General features: G+C 48.2%; 1 protein-coding gene across 1 annotated transcript in view; it reads right to left on the bottom strand.

Annotated features, from left to right (window-relative positions):
- fng (Fringe glycosyltransferase) overlaps positions 1-14,764 on the bottom strand; it is a 127,224-nt gene that overhangs the window by 108,869 nt on the left and 3,591 nt on the right. Inside the window, exons 3-4 of the mRNA XM_033486899.2 lie at positions 9,981-10,029; positions 5,112-5,214 (exon numbers count right to left, since the gene is read on the bottom strand). Of these exons, the coding sequence (XP_033342790.1) occupies positions 5,112-5,214; positions 9,981-10,029 (152 nt within the window). The remainder of the gene's footprint in view (positions 1-5,111; positions 5,215-9,980; positions 10,030-14,764) is intronic.

Below are 14,764 nucleotides of genomic sequence, written 5' to 3'. Positions count from 1 at the left end.
GGCGAAAGGGAGTGTCTCGGATGTCGCATGCGGGCTTCGCTCGTACAGGATCCTCTTCCTCTTGTTCGCCGGCCCATTCCCCCGCCCTCCTCCGCGGCCAGGATCGCGCGCGTCTTTTTAAACCCGTTCCTTTTTCCCCTTGTCTTTAACCCCTCGCCCGATGTGTCGAGCATCTTGTACTCCGGAAGGAGCACGATTTCGAACCGACCGATCCTACGACTTTCGACTGGTCGCGGAAGAAGGATTCGCGAGCATGTTTTTCGGAAGCTTGAGAAACGAGCCGCGGATCAACCGTTGAAACAAGCACGATTTTCGGCGATTCGATCGCAACGTGAAACGTTCGCGAAACTTTCTCGCCGCTTTCTTTGTCGTCGCGTTCCTTAACGTGTCAAGATTCGTGTGTTCCTTCCCTCCGCGACCATTTTGCGAGCTGCGTTCGCTGGAACAACGATAGTTCGTTTCACAAGAATCGTCGTTTCGCGCGACGATGACAGAGCGACGGAAAGTTTCGTCGACGTTTTGCGGTAGAAAAAAAATATTCGGGCGAAGGATGGTCTAAGAATTCATAGAAGACAGATAGGTAGAGAGAAAAATTCATAGAAAAATACTTTCGACAGCGTGGAAGCAGATTGTCTCGGGCTGGAATTTGTCTAGGCTGGAAAACGTGCGAGGGAACGCGTCCAGTGAATTTTCCGGCGTTAAAGAGGCGTGGCGACGAACAGGGGAAGACGGTTCCCGAAGGCAACGAGAGGGAAACGTCGATAATCGGTCCACGTCGACGACGACGCCGGCCATTAGGGGGGTTGTTTTTCTAGGCGCCGCTCCGGCAGACATAATATTTTCAGGCCGCGATCCGGGAGCAACGGGGGCGGCCTATCCAAACACGACGGTCCCCGGCGGCTCCGGGGACGCGTTAATGATGTCTGATTTGCAAACAAGTAGCCGCTTTGAAGGGCCTTACTCGCCCGATTTTCTCGAGGACTCGGGGAACCCGAGTGGCCCGCAAGCTGCCGGACGAATTTAGGGGACTCGCCGTCTCGTTTTACTTAAACATGTAGATTGCGCGAGTGAATTGTAAACAGCCATCAAGGGGCGGAGGGGAGGCTGACGAAGAAAAAAAGGCCTTCGGGGATTACGAATGAGACTTTCAGCGGCGGAAGCGGGGGCCGAACGGCCTCGCGACAAGCGTTTCAGGGGTTGCAAGAGCCCTCCGGGTCTCTGGGAAATAAAGGATGGCTTGCGTGCTGATAGAAATTTCATGCGCCAAATATGAATTATTAACTGCAGTCCGACCTTAAATCGTTGCAGCTATGAACGTTGCTTTCGGTGGAAAATTAGGGAGCAAGACTTACACGCACGGAGATTGAACCTTCCTTAAAAATAATTAAGTACAGTAATGCCTCTCTAATTGACGCTCGGATTGTCCACGAAAATGGACAATTTAGGAAGAGGAGATATATATATATATTATTAGCATTATTATATTATTATTAGCATTATATATTATTATATATATATATATATATATATATATATATATATATATATATATTAATAGCAGTTGCAATCTCGTTGCAATTCGTATAATAATAATATTCGAGCCTTGCGGTTTATAGTTATAAATTGTCCACAATTATAAAAACGAGCCGCAAGGCCCGAATAATCGAATAATCTCCTCTTCCCAAATTATCCATTTTAGTGGAAAATCTGAGCGTCAGTTAGGGAGACATTACTGTATGCCGCTTTGCGACAATAAACAAGCCATGTTTGTATAGAACTCACGCAATTTTTATGTTAATGAAACGCTCGAATTCGGTAATTTGTTCGATCACGAAAGCGTCTTTGGAATTTCAGCAGCCTTAAAACAAACGACAGGTTTCGTGTTTGTTACAAATAACAATAGCTAGTTTGAGAGACATTTAATCTATTCGGACAGTCAACCATCAAAAACGATGATCGCTTGCGCTATTTTGCGATTACAAATCCTAATGTTGGCCACTTCGCTGCAGTTTTACGAAAAGACCCGTCGAAAGAGCAGCTCACCGGCGCGACGAACCGACGTGGAAAATCCAGAAGCAGTCTGGGACCCACGTGCAGTCCAGAGAAACCAGAAAACCGTGGAAAAAATAAATTCCACGGTCGGCGTCGCGGCGCATTAGGCGCGGCGACACGGAACGAGGAGGACCGCTTTGAAAAGCAAACAATTAAAGAGAGAACATTTTAGATAGGAATCTTCCTGTCGGCTCCCCGATACAGAAAGAACCGTATAATAACTCGCGGCCGATAATGGGACCCGGTAGCCCTCCTTCCCCACTCTGGAATCGGACGAGGCCCGCGTATTCTCTTTCGCCTTCGTTTTCGTCCAGAAGCCTCATCGTCGTCCTACCTTTCGCGGTCCCCGCTCGTCGGAGCGGGCCTAAACGCCCGCCCTAACGGGCCGCGTATCGATTCGCGCGAGATCGATGGCCCATCGGGTTCGATATCGAGGGCATTACGGACGAGCCGCGTCTGCCCGAGGTCCGGTGTCGACTCCGAAAGACGAGACGCGATCTGATAAACTTGTCCTGCGGCGCACAGTCGCCCGGGCGACAATGCGAAAATGCATTAAAGAAAATTACAAGATTAAATCTGTTTATAATTTTCATTAACTTTTACAACAGTGCGTACTTGAATAAAAAAAATGCATACACTGGGTGCCCCGTAATTATGTTAACACCCGGAAAGGGGTGATTCCTGAGCGTAACTTTTCATTTAGCAAAAATGCAACCCGCGGCTTCGTTTACGAATTATTAACGAGAAACAGTGACCAATTAGAGGCGAGCCGGCCGAGCCAATCAGCGTTGATAACTCGTAAACGAAGCCGCGGATTGCATTTTTGCTAAATAAAAAGTTACGCTCAGGAATCACCCCTTTCCGGGTGTTATAATAATTACGGGACACCCAGTGTATGCATTTTTATATTCAAGCACACGCTGTTATAAAAATTATGAAAAATTTTTAATATATTTAGTCTTGTAGTTTTTTAAAAAGGCGATACATTTCAGACATATTTTTAGACCTCGATACGTTTTTAATGTTAACGCCGATTGGACAGAATTGTAAATCAAGCTTACTGCGACGGTTGCAAAAGGCAATTGCTTTTCAATTGCTTTCTTCATGGTTGTTTCAATTCATTCACCATACAAATTTTCCAACATATTCCAAGACAGTTCGATTCATAGCTTTCTCGAGTTTTCAGTTTCCCACCCGCTGTGTCGTGCGAGAACATTTATAAAAAAGAAAATTATTGCCGAATGGCGAAAGTAGCGCAAACAATATTAAACAGGCGGCGTCGTAATTTACTATTGACTGCGAGGAGACGATAGGTTCTAAATCACCGGAGGACCAGTTCGGGGAAGCCGGAGCTGTTTCGGTAGTCGAGTCCCCGTCTCGAACTGGTCGTTAATTAAGGATCGCCCGGTTAATTAGCCCCGACACTCCGATCGGAGCACGACGCAACAGGTTGAATCGTCGTTGACGTCTTTCCGTCAGCGTCTCTCTCTCTCTCTCTCTCTCTCTCTCTCTCTCTCTCTCTCTCTCTCGCTTCCTCCCTCTCTCCCCCTTTCTCTCGGCCTCTCGTCAGCCACTCGTTCCCGGGGAAAATTTATATTTCCGCTCGGAGGATCGCGCTGCGGCACGGTTTCCATGTATTTACCGGAGCGCCGCGCGCAAATAAATACCTCGAAGCGCGGCCTGGCCAATTCAGGGGCCCGAGAGGATCGTGACGAGCGTCCCGTTTCCTCCGGCCGGTTGCGAAAAATCCGCGATTTATGCGGCGCTCGGCCGCGCCGGGTGCTAAACACTGCAAGCGGTCGCCTTCTTGAATGGCTCTCTCGCGGAATAATTTATCGAGGTCGTTCCACCGTGAATCGATTCACCGCCGACCCTCCTCCGAGGCTCTCAGCGCCGGAAGTCGTTGCTCCCTTTTTCGAACCTGTGCCCGCGGTATCAATGGACCGTGAGCCTCCAACCGGTCTTAATTCAAATTTCCATCGATCCGTTTTACGCGCACTTCGAGCTTCCTTGATTCGTCCAACCAGGCGTGTTATCGAGAATGCGCGGTAATCGAAGCGTTCAAACGTTTAAAACAATATCGATTTCTCGTTAAAAAATTCGAAGCTGCCCTGGTATCTCGATAAAGAGGATTCGATAGAATATAGAAAAAGATCTGTTTCGAATATTCTACGATTGTCGCTCGAGACATTTTTTCTTATAGAAAATTATTATATTATTTATTTTTATATTATATCATTATTATTATTATTATATATAGATATCATATATATAGATTTTATATATAGATATATATTATATATTATATATTTATTATTAATATTATATATATACCTATATTATATATATATATAGATAGATAGATAGATATATAATATAATAATATATATATAATATTAAATATTAATATAAAAAAATAAATATTAATATTAATACTCTTATAGGCTATTGTCAATCTTTGGTCGAGCAGGTAACATTTACCAAAACGTTGAACATGGCCCAGTTCCGCTGGGCCTAATAATATTTCGGCACACGATGAAATAAGAAAACGCTCGATATCGTGGACAGTTGTACGAGAAAAAAGTGCGAAAGATCGTTCAAATAACGTTCGCACGCTGATTAACGCATCGCGCGGACCAGTAATTATCGTGCCAGCTTTATTACCCAGTGGTCATGTGGCAATGTTCGAGAATTGATTTCCGACTACAATAAATTCTGCCTAATCTTCCCTCGGCTTGCAAACAAAAATGAACGATCCGGGATCATTTTCATGGTTGCCTGGCGTCAACGATTAAAAAAAGAAAAACAAGCCCTTGAGGCTCGAACAATCGTATCGCCTGTTCCCAAAATTATGCACCTTTGTTTAGAAGCTGAAAGGAGAATTACGGAGAATATACTGTGTTCGTAGATTAATTGCCGAGACGAAAGGCCGCGCGATACATAACTGGTCCGTCGGGGCGTCGGTCTAGCGGTAAATTACGGTGCAGCGGGTTAATTATAACAGCGAAGCGAAGGATCGCGATGCAAGAGAGGACTGAAGAGAGAGAATGTCTACTCACTTCCGGCCGCTGTCGAGGAACCTGTCGAACTCGACGGACATTTTGCAGCAGAGTGCTCGCCTGTTGTGCGAGGAGGAGCACTTGGTGTTGATCATGTGGCCGTCTGAAAGCAAAGAAGAGACGGGACGATATCAGCGGAGGTGGGATTGGCGTGCAATTAATTAAGAGGTTAATAATCATCCTGCCGGGGGTCGCGCCGGCGCAGGGGCCTTAATTAATTCGGCTCGATGGCCTCTCGCTCCTGAAGGAGCCACGCCGATGCGATGTTGTTTCGAGCCGGGCTTGTACAGTGTGTGTACAAGCCGGCCCACTTGGACGATCATCGCGATACCCGTTGTATACCTGCGCCGAAGCACTCCCACGATACGCCGTTTCTGTTCCCGGGGCTCTGCCACGCGCTTCAATTACGCCCGCGAACAATGCCCGGCAATTAATCGGGCTGCCCGCAATTAAAAACCTTGTTACGGCGAACCTCGGCCATCGGACGAGCCTCCTTTCACTCGCGACAATCGTCGAGCCTTCGTTCTGTTCTAGAAACGCTGTGTTTTTTTTATAGTCGTTGCTGATTGCTCGCGCGCGCATGGTTTGGCATTCAACGGGGAAACTGCAGCCGAACCGTGGACATTTATTATGCAAAAGTCCGGGTGTCTTAAAATTATGATAGCAGAAGAGATGTGGCTGAGAGATTCCTGAGGTCATTTCAAGTAAGTTTTTCCTTAGCGAAAATACTGTCCGCGGCTTGGTTTACGAGTTATCAACGAAAAACACTGACCAATGAGAGATTAGATACGGCTGACGGCTCACTCTCGCAACCACTGCCGCTGCGTTAGACGGCCGACGCGACGCGGCATTAGCAGCAAGGGCGGAGCGTCGGCCGTTCTCGCTCGCCGATTGGTCCACGTTTTTCCTTAATAACTCGTAAACGAAGCCGCGGACTGCATTTTCGCTAAGGAAAAAGTTACTTCAAATGACCTCAGGAATCCTCCATTTCCCGGAAGTATCATAATTTTCGGACATTCTGTATACTTCGATAGAGAAGTGTACCTAAAAATTTCTCCTAGAAATATATTTTGATAACATCGAGAACGATGAAAGAAAAGCATCGAGAGATACTTTTGGAGATCAGCCATTTTGACTGGCTTGGTAGTTCTTTAGGCGGCTCTTCAAGGTGTCGCACGTTAAGTATGAAAATTGCGACGACGAAAATCGAACGGATCGAGTCTTTCAAAATTTTATCGGACGACAGAAATGGTTAATCGATCTCTCCGGAGATTCTCCGCGAATCGTTCAACTTAATGTCTTCGTCGGGAGCTGGCGTAATCGTTGTGTTTCTACGTAGCATCGCTATCTAGTCGGACGAACGAAGGGTGGATGATATGCGAGGCAGGTAGAAGCGATCGAGGTGGAGGTGCAAAACCGGTGCAGAGCGCGTGGTGAGGTCAAATGTCGGACGGTGCCCGAGGGCTCGCGTGCTCATCCCTCCTCCTTCGTCCTTCCGTGCCATTATCCTCCCTGTTGGCTCGAGTCCACCCACGCTTCTGCTACGGGGCTAACTGGCGCGCCGTGTTACGAGGGAAATACCAAATGATCGCCGGAGGGGATAGTCATCCGCGACAGCAACAAATTCTTCTTGTTAACGTTCCTAAACGGCGTCGTTTCGTATCCACGGTTGGCTCGTGAATCCGGCGAACAATAGCTCCTAGAAGCTCCACGAATTGTTTCGTTCACTGAATTAGGGACCTGCAGCGATCGGTCTCCGTGAAGTCTAATTGGATTCAGACCAGGGTAAATCTTGTTCGAAAAAAATAATAATAATAACTACGTTTGAAATAATTTATTTCGAACTGTTATTTTTGATAGCACTGTTCGCGAATAAATATTATATAAAATTCGTGATAACGACCCATTCGTGAACGTAGTTGGACCTACGAGGACTTAGGTCCGATTGAACATGATTCGAGTCAGTAGACAGACTTGTCTAGACTCGATCGAACCTAGTTTGAAGTTTGAAATAGTGACTGGGGACTCGGATCTAATCGAACTTCAAGTCGTGCCTAGAGCTATAGCTAGTTCGACCTAGTTAAGCACAGTTGGAAATAGTTGAAGGAAATGACGTCGATTCGATTCGATACACAATTTCCTGGTATAATTGATCCTGGATGAACCTATCCTTCTCCAGACTTGGTAACCTAGTTAGAAGTGGTTGAAAACTTGAACTAGTTCAACGCGATCCAGTCGCCGTTGAACACAGTCGTCAAAGAGAATTTGCTTCAATTTTTATAATATAAATAACATAATCTCGACACAGAGTTGGGCAGAAAGTAATCTAATAAGTAACATAAACTAATAACTCGTTAACTGTTACATATTGTTATAGATCAGTTACAACTCGGTTATTATAACTAATTTATAATTTATTATATATATAATTATATTATATATTGTACTATATTATAATATATATAATATATATATATATCAATAAATATATTAATATATAATTATATAAATAATATATAAATATATATTACTTATATGTTAATATAACGAGTTATAATTATTACTCATTAATCAGATTACTCTTCGCTAAACTTTGTCAGGACATTACTACACGAACTTGGTTCCTAATCGACTTAAGTCGAGCCTAGCCGGGCTGTCGCTTGACCCAGTTGGATCTATCCGCAGTTGAAATACTTGCAGCGCGGTGCACTTGGAATCATGATATTTTCGAAGAATGTACGATCAGAAGTAGCGAGCGGAGGATCGAGGATTGCACGCGTTCCCCATCGAATACAAAATCCGCGGGCGTTTCGCCATTCCTTGGGCAGTCGGTGCCGGGACCCTCCCCCCTGCTCCTCCGCCGGCCGCTCGGCCTCGTCGTCATTTGCATCCGCGCCGGAGGGTGCTGTTAGTATGCGCGCGATGCCAGGAGCACGCTCGACGATAATATTGCCGAGGAGAATCCTCAGTTGCCATTTTTATAGCCGTGGATATTCCGTCGGCGTGCTACCAAGCGCTCGCATGACTCCGCGGGGCCACGAATTTCCGAAACGGCCCGGCCCGGACCGGCCCGGTCATTCCGCGCCATCGCCGGGAATACCAATTCACCGGGCTCGGTAATAATCAACCCCGTCGGTGCGCTCGTTTCGAGAGAACCGGCGACGTAACGCCGCCGAGGCGTCGAAAGTCCGGCGACGAGCGTCCGATGAAAACGCGACAATTAGGCACGTAGTGTTTATCTGGCGATTATTCGACGGCGACAGCGCGTCGCCGTAACCGTAACCGGCGGATTCCATCGGCTCGAGTTACGATAACGGCTCCGAACCGCTCGAATTTCGCCCGCGAAGCCGTCCGATCGATCCTCGAACGAGCCTCGAGGTCGGCCGGCCGCGCGCGGATTCGAGAGATTCGCGATTTCGACGAAATCGTAGCCGGCGGAGGAGCGCGACGGGGATCGCGGTTGCGAAAGGGGGTGTATTGTTTCGGTGGCCGAGCATAGCCGGACGCGGTTTGAAACTTTGAAAATGATCGACGAGCGGCGCGGAAAGGAGACGGAGCGACCGCGCTCTCCTACACGCGCGCGCTCGTTTCGCCGGCAATTATCGCATAAACGAGGGCAACCATTAAGTCCCGGCAGCGTAATTATCCGTGCCTCGTATTACAACAGAAATAAACGCTCCTCTCGCTGCAACGTTTCTTTTTTAATAGAGCCATTTAACCGGGGAACGTTTACCTGGGAGCGACTGAAAGCCACGGCCTTCGGACCGGACGGCTCCCCGGCCTGATACCTCGGTGGCTGAACAAACGATAATCGATCTACTTGGTCCGCTACGCGCTAACTTGTTAACCGGCGAAAACGATTTAACTCGTCGTTCATTTCGCAACGCCTACTTCTCCTCCCGTTCCGCGGCTTCGTCTCGATTCGTTCGACCGGCGGTCACCTAATTCGATTAAACACGACTCGCCTTTCATATTAAGTACGTCTTGTACCGGATTCAATTTCACTTCTCTCAACTTCTTCGAAACGATAAAACTGAACAGAATTTGCTGCGAAGAGAGTTGATTCCTGATCGCGGTCCGCGAGTCGAAAGGTTAACGAGACAGTCCCCGTCCAGGAGTTTTTCAAGAAACGGTTCAACGGAGATCAGAACGACGACAGTTTTCGGCCCCGGTCTTAATTACTTCCTTAATTAACGAGCTTCCCCTCTCCGGGAGAGCTCGAGGTAACGATCGTGGGTCTCTGCCCGGCCCGAGTTTCTCACTATTAGAAAAATTACGCGCGCGCGCGCGCGCGTCTTCTGATCTCCGGTCTCTCTCGCGTGAATTACAGAACGACGACGATTTAATTAATACTAGGCCGAGAAGGCTCCGCCGCGGTCCTTTCGGACGAATAATGGTTGCTTCTTCGAATTTCTGCGACTTTGGGCTCTACTCCTCGGTACAGTAAACTCGCTATTAGAAAAATTACGCGCGCGCGCGCCTTCTGGTCTCCGATCTCTCTCGCGTGAATTACAGAACGACGACGATTTAATTAATACTAGGCCGAGAAGGCTCCGCCGCGGTCCTTCCGAACGAATAATGGTTGCTTCTTCGAATTTCTGCGACTTTGGGCCCTACTCCTCGGTACAGTAAAAACCGTTGGCGATCCTTGAGAACTAAGATAGACCCTGAGACTCGCTGGCGACCAGTACAAATGGCGGGCATTGTCGCGTTCATTCCTTCACTGTTATTCACGAGGAAAGCCTACAGTGGAAATGACAGTTAGGAAGATGATAATAAAATACAGAAATTGAGATCAATTGTTCTTTCACGTTTGCTGAACTATATAGATTAAGATTTACAGATCAATTAGATCAGAATTGTACTCACTGGTTTGGTTCTGGAAGTACGGATCGTCCCGGTCGGTGAAGAACCACGTCTGCAACAGAGAAAGAAAAAAACGCACGGTGAGAATCATCAGAGTCGCCCAGTCGCCTGTCGGCGATTTTGAATCGATCGACCGAGAAAGTCCCAACGATCGGCGCCGTCGGTCACGTACAGGCCGCCATTGTTTACCGCGACGTTTCTAGCCGACACAACAAGCGCATGTAACGCGCAGCAAACAACAACAGGCCTGTACACACGTGCGCGCACACAACGGCAGGCCGCGCCGTGAAACCGATCATAAATTTCGATTTCTTCGCGACGAGCGGATCGCGCGGTCCGTCCACGTCCGCGACTGGGATCGATAAATCTTCGCGAGGCGGCCTGCCTTTTTTGGGATCGAGCGAGCGCGCCGTTTCACCTTCTGCCTCCGCGCCGGGAAAATTAAGCTATAACCGCGCTTTTTCATCGGCTTCGACGCACCGGTCAGTACGCGATTCGATCTTAATTAGTCGCTTATGGTTCCGCGTGCCGATCTCGCGATACTCGCTGTTTATGGTCGTCGATCAAGACGCTTTGTGCGCGCACAGCACCGGATATCGCTGTGATCGTTTTCGACCGAGATTACAGAGACAGATAATAGGTAAGCAATTAATACTAATTAGGCGTCTCACGTTGACCATGTAAAATGAAAGATAAAAAATAAGAATATAACACACGTGATAAGAGAACCGAATGTACTGTTCATTCTCCCCATGATTCAAGTCCTCGATTCGTAATCAAAATTTTCGGAGAAAACGCTCTCGGTACAGTAAATTCACCCTAATCGATGCTACCGCAAAAATGGACAATTTTGTAAGAGGAGATACGATTAATCGAGCCCTTTTTCGAGCCTCGTTTTTATAGCTACCGATTATCAACAACTATAAAAACGAGCCGCAAGGCTCGAATGTTCGTATAATAATCCTCTTCCGAAATTGCCAATTTCTCTTTCCAAGCCGAGGCGGTCAATTAGGAAGAATTCGCTGTACTTCGAGAAATCCTCGTGGCTCCTTGTTCTTTCGAAAATTGCTCGATTCGAGCGAATAAGGTGAAATCGAAGGCCCCGTTCATTCGCCGAGAGGACACGGAATTTCCATCGAGTTGTCTGGCAAAAACACCTCTGCGACACGAGGGCGACCCATTGGGAACAGACTGATCCGGGGTCGTTAGAGGATCGGTGCGGCGCACGTGTTAAAGCAGTCGCCTCCTATTTTTAGTAGCCGGGTTCCCTTCTTCAGGAAGCGAGCCCGGCCCGCAAGAAGGCAGGGACGGACGTCACAGGCATTGTCTGGAGAGGATTTCCACGCGGTTCATTACCCCGCCGATGCTCCTATTCGGAACCTAAACTGTGGGAACCGAAAGGACGTCAACCGGGAGGGCCGAAACGAAAATCGCGTCGCCCCGATCCACGCGAGTGCAGACTTTTGCGCAAGTGGTGCAACAGCCGTTGGAGAACGTCCGTCGTCCAATTTGAGCGCGTCGCGGCGGACGTCCGGTGCAATTAAAAGATTAAAGAATCGGGAACGGAGGATGAAAAAAGAAGGTGAGAGACGAGAGAGCGGAGAGACAGAGAAGAGAGAGCGTAGAGAGCGGAGAGACAGAGAAGAGAGAGCTCAGAGAGCGGAGAGACAGAGAAGAGAGAGCGCAGAGAGCGGAGAGACAGAGGAGAGAGAGAACGTAGAGAGAGACAGAGAGAGAGGGAGAGAGAGAAGAGAGAGAGGGAGAGAGAGAGAAGAGAGAGCGTAGAGAGCGGAGAGATAGAGAAGAGAGAGCGTAGAGAGCGGAGAGATAGAGAAGAGAGAGCGTAGAGAGCGGAGAGACAGAGAAGAGAGAAAGAGAGAGACAGAGAGAAGAGAGAGAGAGAGAAGTCGCCGTCGTCAGCGTTCGCAGAAGCGACGCGAATATCCGGCAAACAAGAAACACTGACGAAGGGACGAGCGACGGGATGACGTCACAGGCACCGGCGTCACGTTACATCGACATAATTACGTTAATCCGCGCACGTACCGCGCGGCTAAAACGGGCGTCATTGTTCGGCCGATCTTCGGGGCACACCGCTCGCTCCCTTCCTCTCTCTCTCTCTCTCTCTCTCTCTCTCTCTCTCTCTCTCTCTCTCTCGCTGTCTCTCTAGCTCGATCCATCCAGCTAGAGAATCCTTGATACATTTCGACTTCGAGAGGTCGTGCACCGCTTCTGTGGGTGGCGGCAGTTGCCAGCGAGGCGAATTAAACTAGTCCGACGTTACGCTGGATTAAGGGAATCCGAGACCGCTGGGCTACGCTAGCTTTATTGTCTCTGGCACGGGCTTTGTCCGAGCGTTTTTCGCGAGAGGACCGAGCACCGGCTGTATAATTATTGTAATTAGAAGCTGCTTCTTCGAGCGGGGGGAACGGCAAAGACAGAGGAACCGATTCCTGGAGCTCTTCGTTAGAGAGGCATGCGGACATGAGAAATAACATTTATGTGAAAGAATTAATAGGAGAAAGTCGTCGGACAGAAATTTGATATTTATTCGCACAATTCGTCGTTAAATTTTAAAAAGAATTTTTAAAAAATGCAATGATTAGAAAACACGTGGACTTTTGTGTGTTTTGGTTAATAATTAATGCCTGTAAATGAATAGAACTTGGTCGGTTACCGATAAACGATTGAAGAAAACAATTTTTGGTTACGAACAACCACCGTCGACGATCAGAATTTACTATGATTCCATTTTGTTCTAGTGGTTGCAACGTTCACGGTCTCCGGAGGCATTCTGAACTAGAAACTTGGTCGCAAACCGAAACGTTTCGTTCGTCATAATCGAGCACGAGGACGCAAAAATGATAGAAACGCTAGCATGCGCTTAAAAATCGCTGTCTCTCTAAACAGGCGAAAAAGCAGAAGTCTTATTTTATCAAGTTCGAGCGTACATGTACATCGAACGAACTGCCAGTCTTCTCGCACGAGAGAAACTAATTGCTGAATCGGAATAGCTATCCATTTCAGAGAATTGCCTATGTTTCTCAACTACTTCCCTTTGGCTTCCTCGCGCTGTATCTAACCAGTTCGATGTTATCAGCTGACCCGACGGGGCCCCCGGTGCTCTGAATACAAATCAGCCACAGCGGGGTTAAAAAAGAAAATGAAGCAATTCTCGCGCAAACCGTTCTCTCTCTCTCGCTCGTGTTTTCGCCCGGCGAATAGCACGCAAGCCTGGGCCCCGTAGAAGTGCCTTTAACGATCGACTCGCGGCGTCCAATCAATCCGAAGATCGGAAAGAATAAAAAAAAAAAAAGAAAAAAAAGAAGAACGTGGAACTCGGACAAGCACCGTGTACTTTCGTCGCGTAAAATTGCCGCGGCGCGGTCGGCAAGCGCTTTCAGATAAATAAACGACGTAATTGAGCAATTATCCGCGAGCGTTCCGAAGGTAGCACACGGCTTTTGTAAATTGAAGGGTTCGGGCGGCGAGTGGAGTCACTGAAACTAATGACAAACGTTCCAGAAGCGGCCGGATCGATCGCCGCCGCCCAACCGGCACTTTTTTTCACGGCCCCGACGGAATGTTAACGTCGCGACGGGAGCAATCGGTGAGGATGACTGGGCCTGATCGAGGCCCGTCGATCGATCGAGCGACGCGCGATATCGATTTGTCCGATTCCTCTGTTCCCGGACCACGTCGTCGTCGTCGTCGTCGTCGTCGCCGAATCCTAGACGTCGGGCCGGCCAAAGACCGTGGTCGATTTGCATCTTGAAACAATTCGTCGCCCCGGGCAACAACGGACTCCTCCTCCACCGCGCCTCTAACTCTATTTCCTTCCACGCGGTAAATCATCCTCCGCAAATTGGATCGTGAATCGGTAACACCGTGGATCCGGGGGCCCAGGGCCCGGGTCCCCCGAACCGGGCCTGACCGCTAATGCTTTCCAATATCCTCGGGCCGCCGCGAGACAATGAGAGAATCTATTCCGGAGAATTTATGGCGAGAACGAAATAGACCCGACGCGACGCGACGCGAAAACGCCGAGCTGCGGCGAGCGAATCACGCGAGCGGCCAGGCGGAGCGTTTCCTGGCCACGCTTAATCACCGTCGGTTCCGCTGATTACACGTGATTAAAGCATCCCCGGCCGATCAGCCAACAGGTAAAAGGGTTTCGCTATACGAAAACGCGGATTTCTACCCGGGATCCCTCGTGTGCGCGTGGACAAGGCCCGTTCACCGTCGAGGTCGGAGGGTCGAAGGGAGGGAGGGTGAACCGTGGGACTCTCCCATGCGGGGAAAATGAAATTACCGCGATCATTGCCAAAAAAGACCGGCCAATTTCGATCAACAGGTCGCTGGTGTCTTCGTGACCTGGGATGTTCGTCATTCGGAACAGTTTGCAGCGATTTTAGGCTGCGAACCAAAGACTTTGGACCTTCTGGGCTCTGATAGGGGTGCCTGGGACCCGAATTGTTCGTCTTTGGAATGTCAAGAGAGAAGCGAAAGGTCGGAGCTTTTGATTTTACAGCATGAAGTTTCAGGCTCTTGGTCAGGAAGTAGATTCATTGTAAAAAACAGTCATAATCGACCAAGTAGATTCTTAGAATCAATGGAAAGGTGTAAATCGCGACATCTTATGTCATAGACGAACACTAATTGCATTGTAGAGAGCGCTGCGAGACCTAGTTCTAGTCTTGTTAATTTGGAGTCACTGTGAAGATTATATATTATACGTTTATATTCTTCCTTATAAGTATTTTAACGCGACAAAATATATTAGCAAG

This window comes from Megalopta genalis, chromosome 2, assembly GCF_051020955.1.
Source record: "Megalopta genalis isolate 19385.01 chromosome 2, iyMegGena1_principal, whole genome shotgun sequence".
Classification (NCBI taxonomy): Eukaryota; Metazoa; Arthropoda; class Insecta; order Hymenoptera; family Halictidae; genus Megalopta; species Megalopta genalis.
Note: the sequence above shows the minus strand (reverse complement) of the source record. Positions and strands in the feature narration are given on the sequence as shown.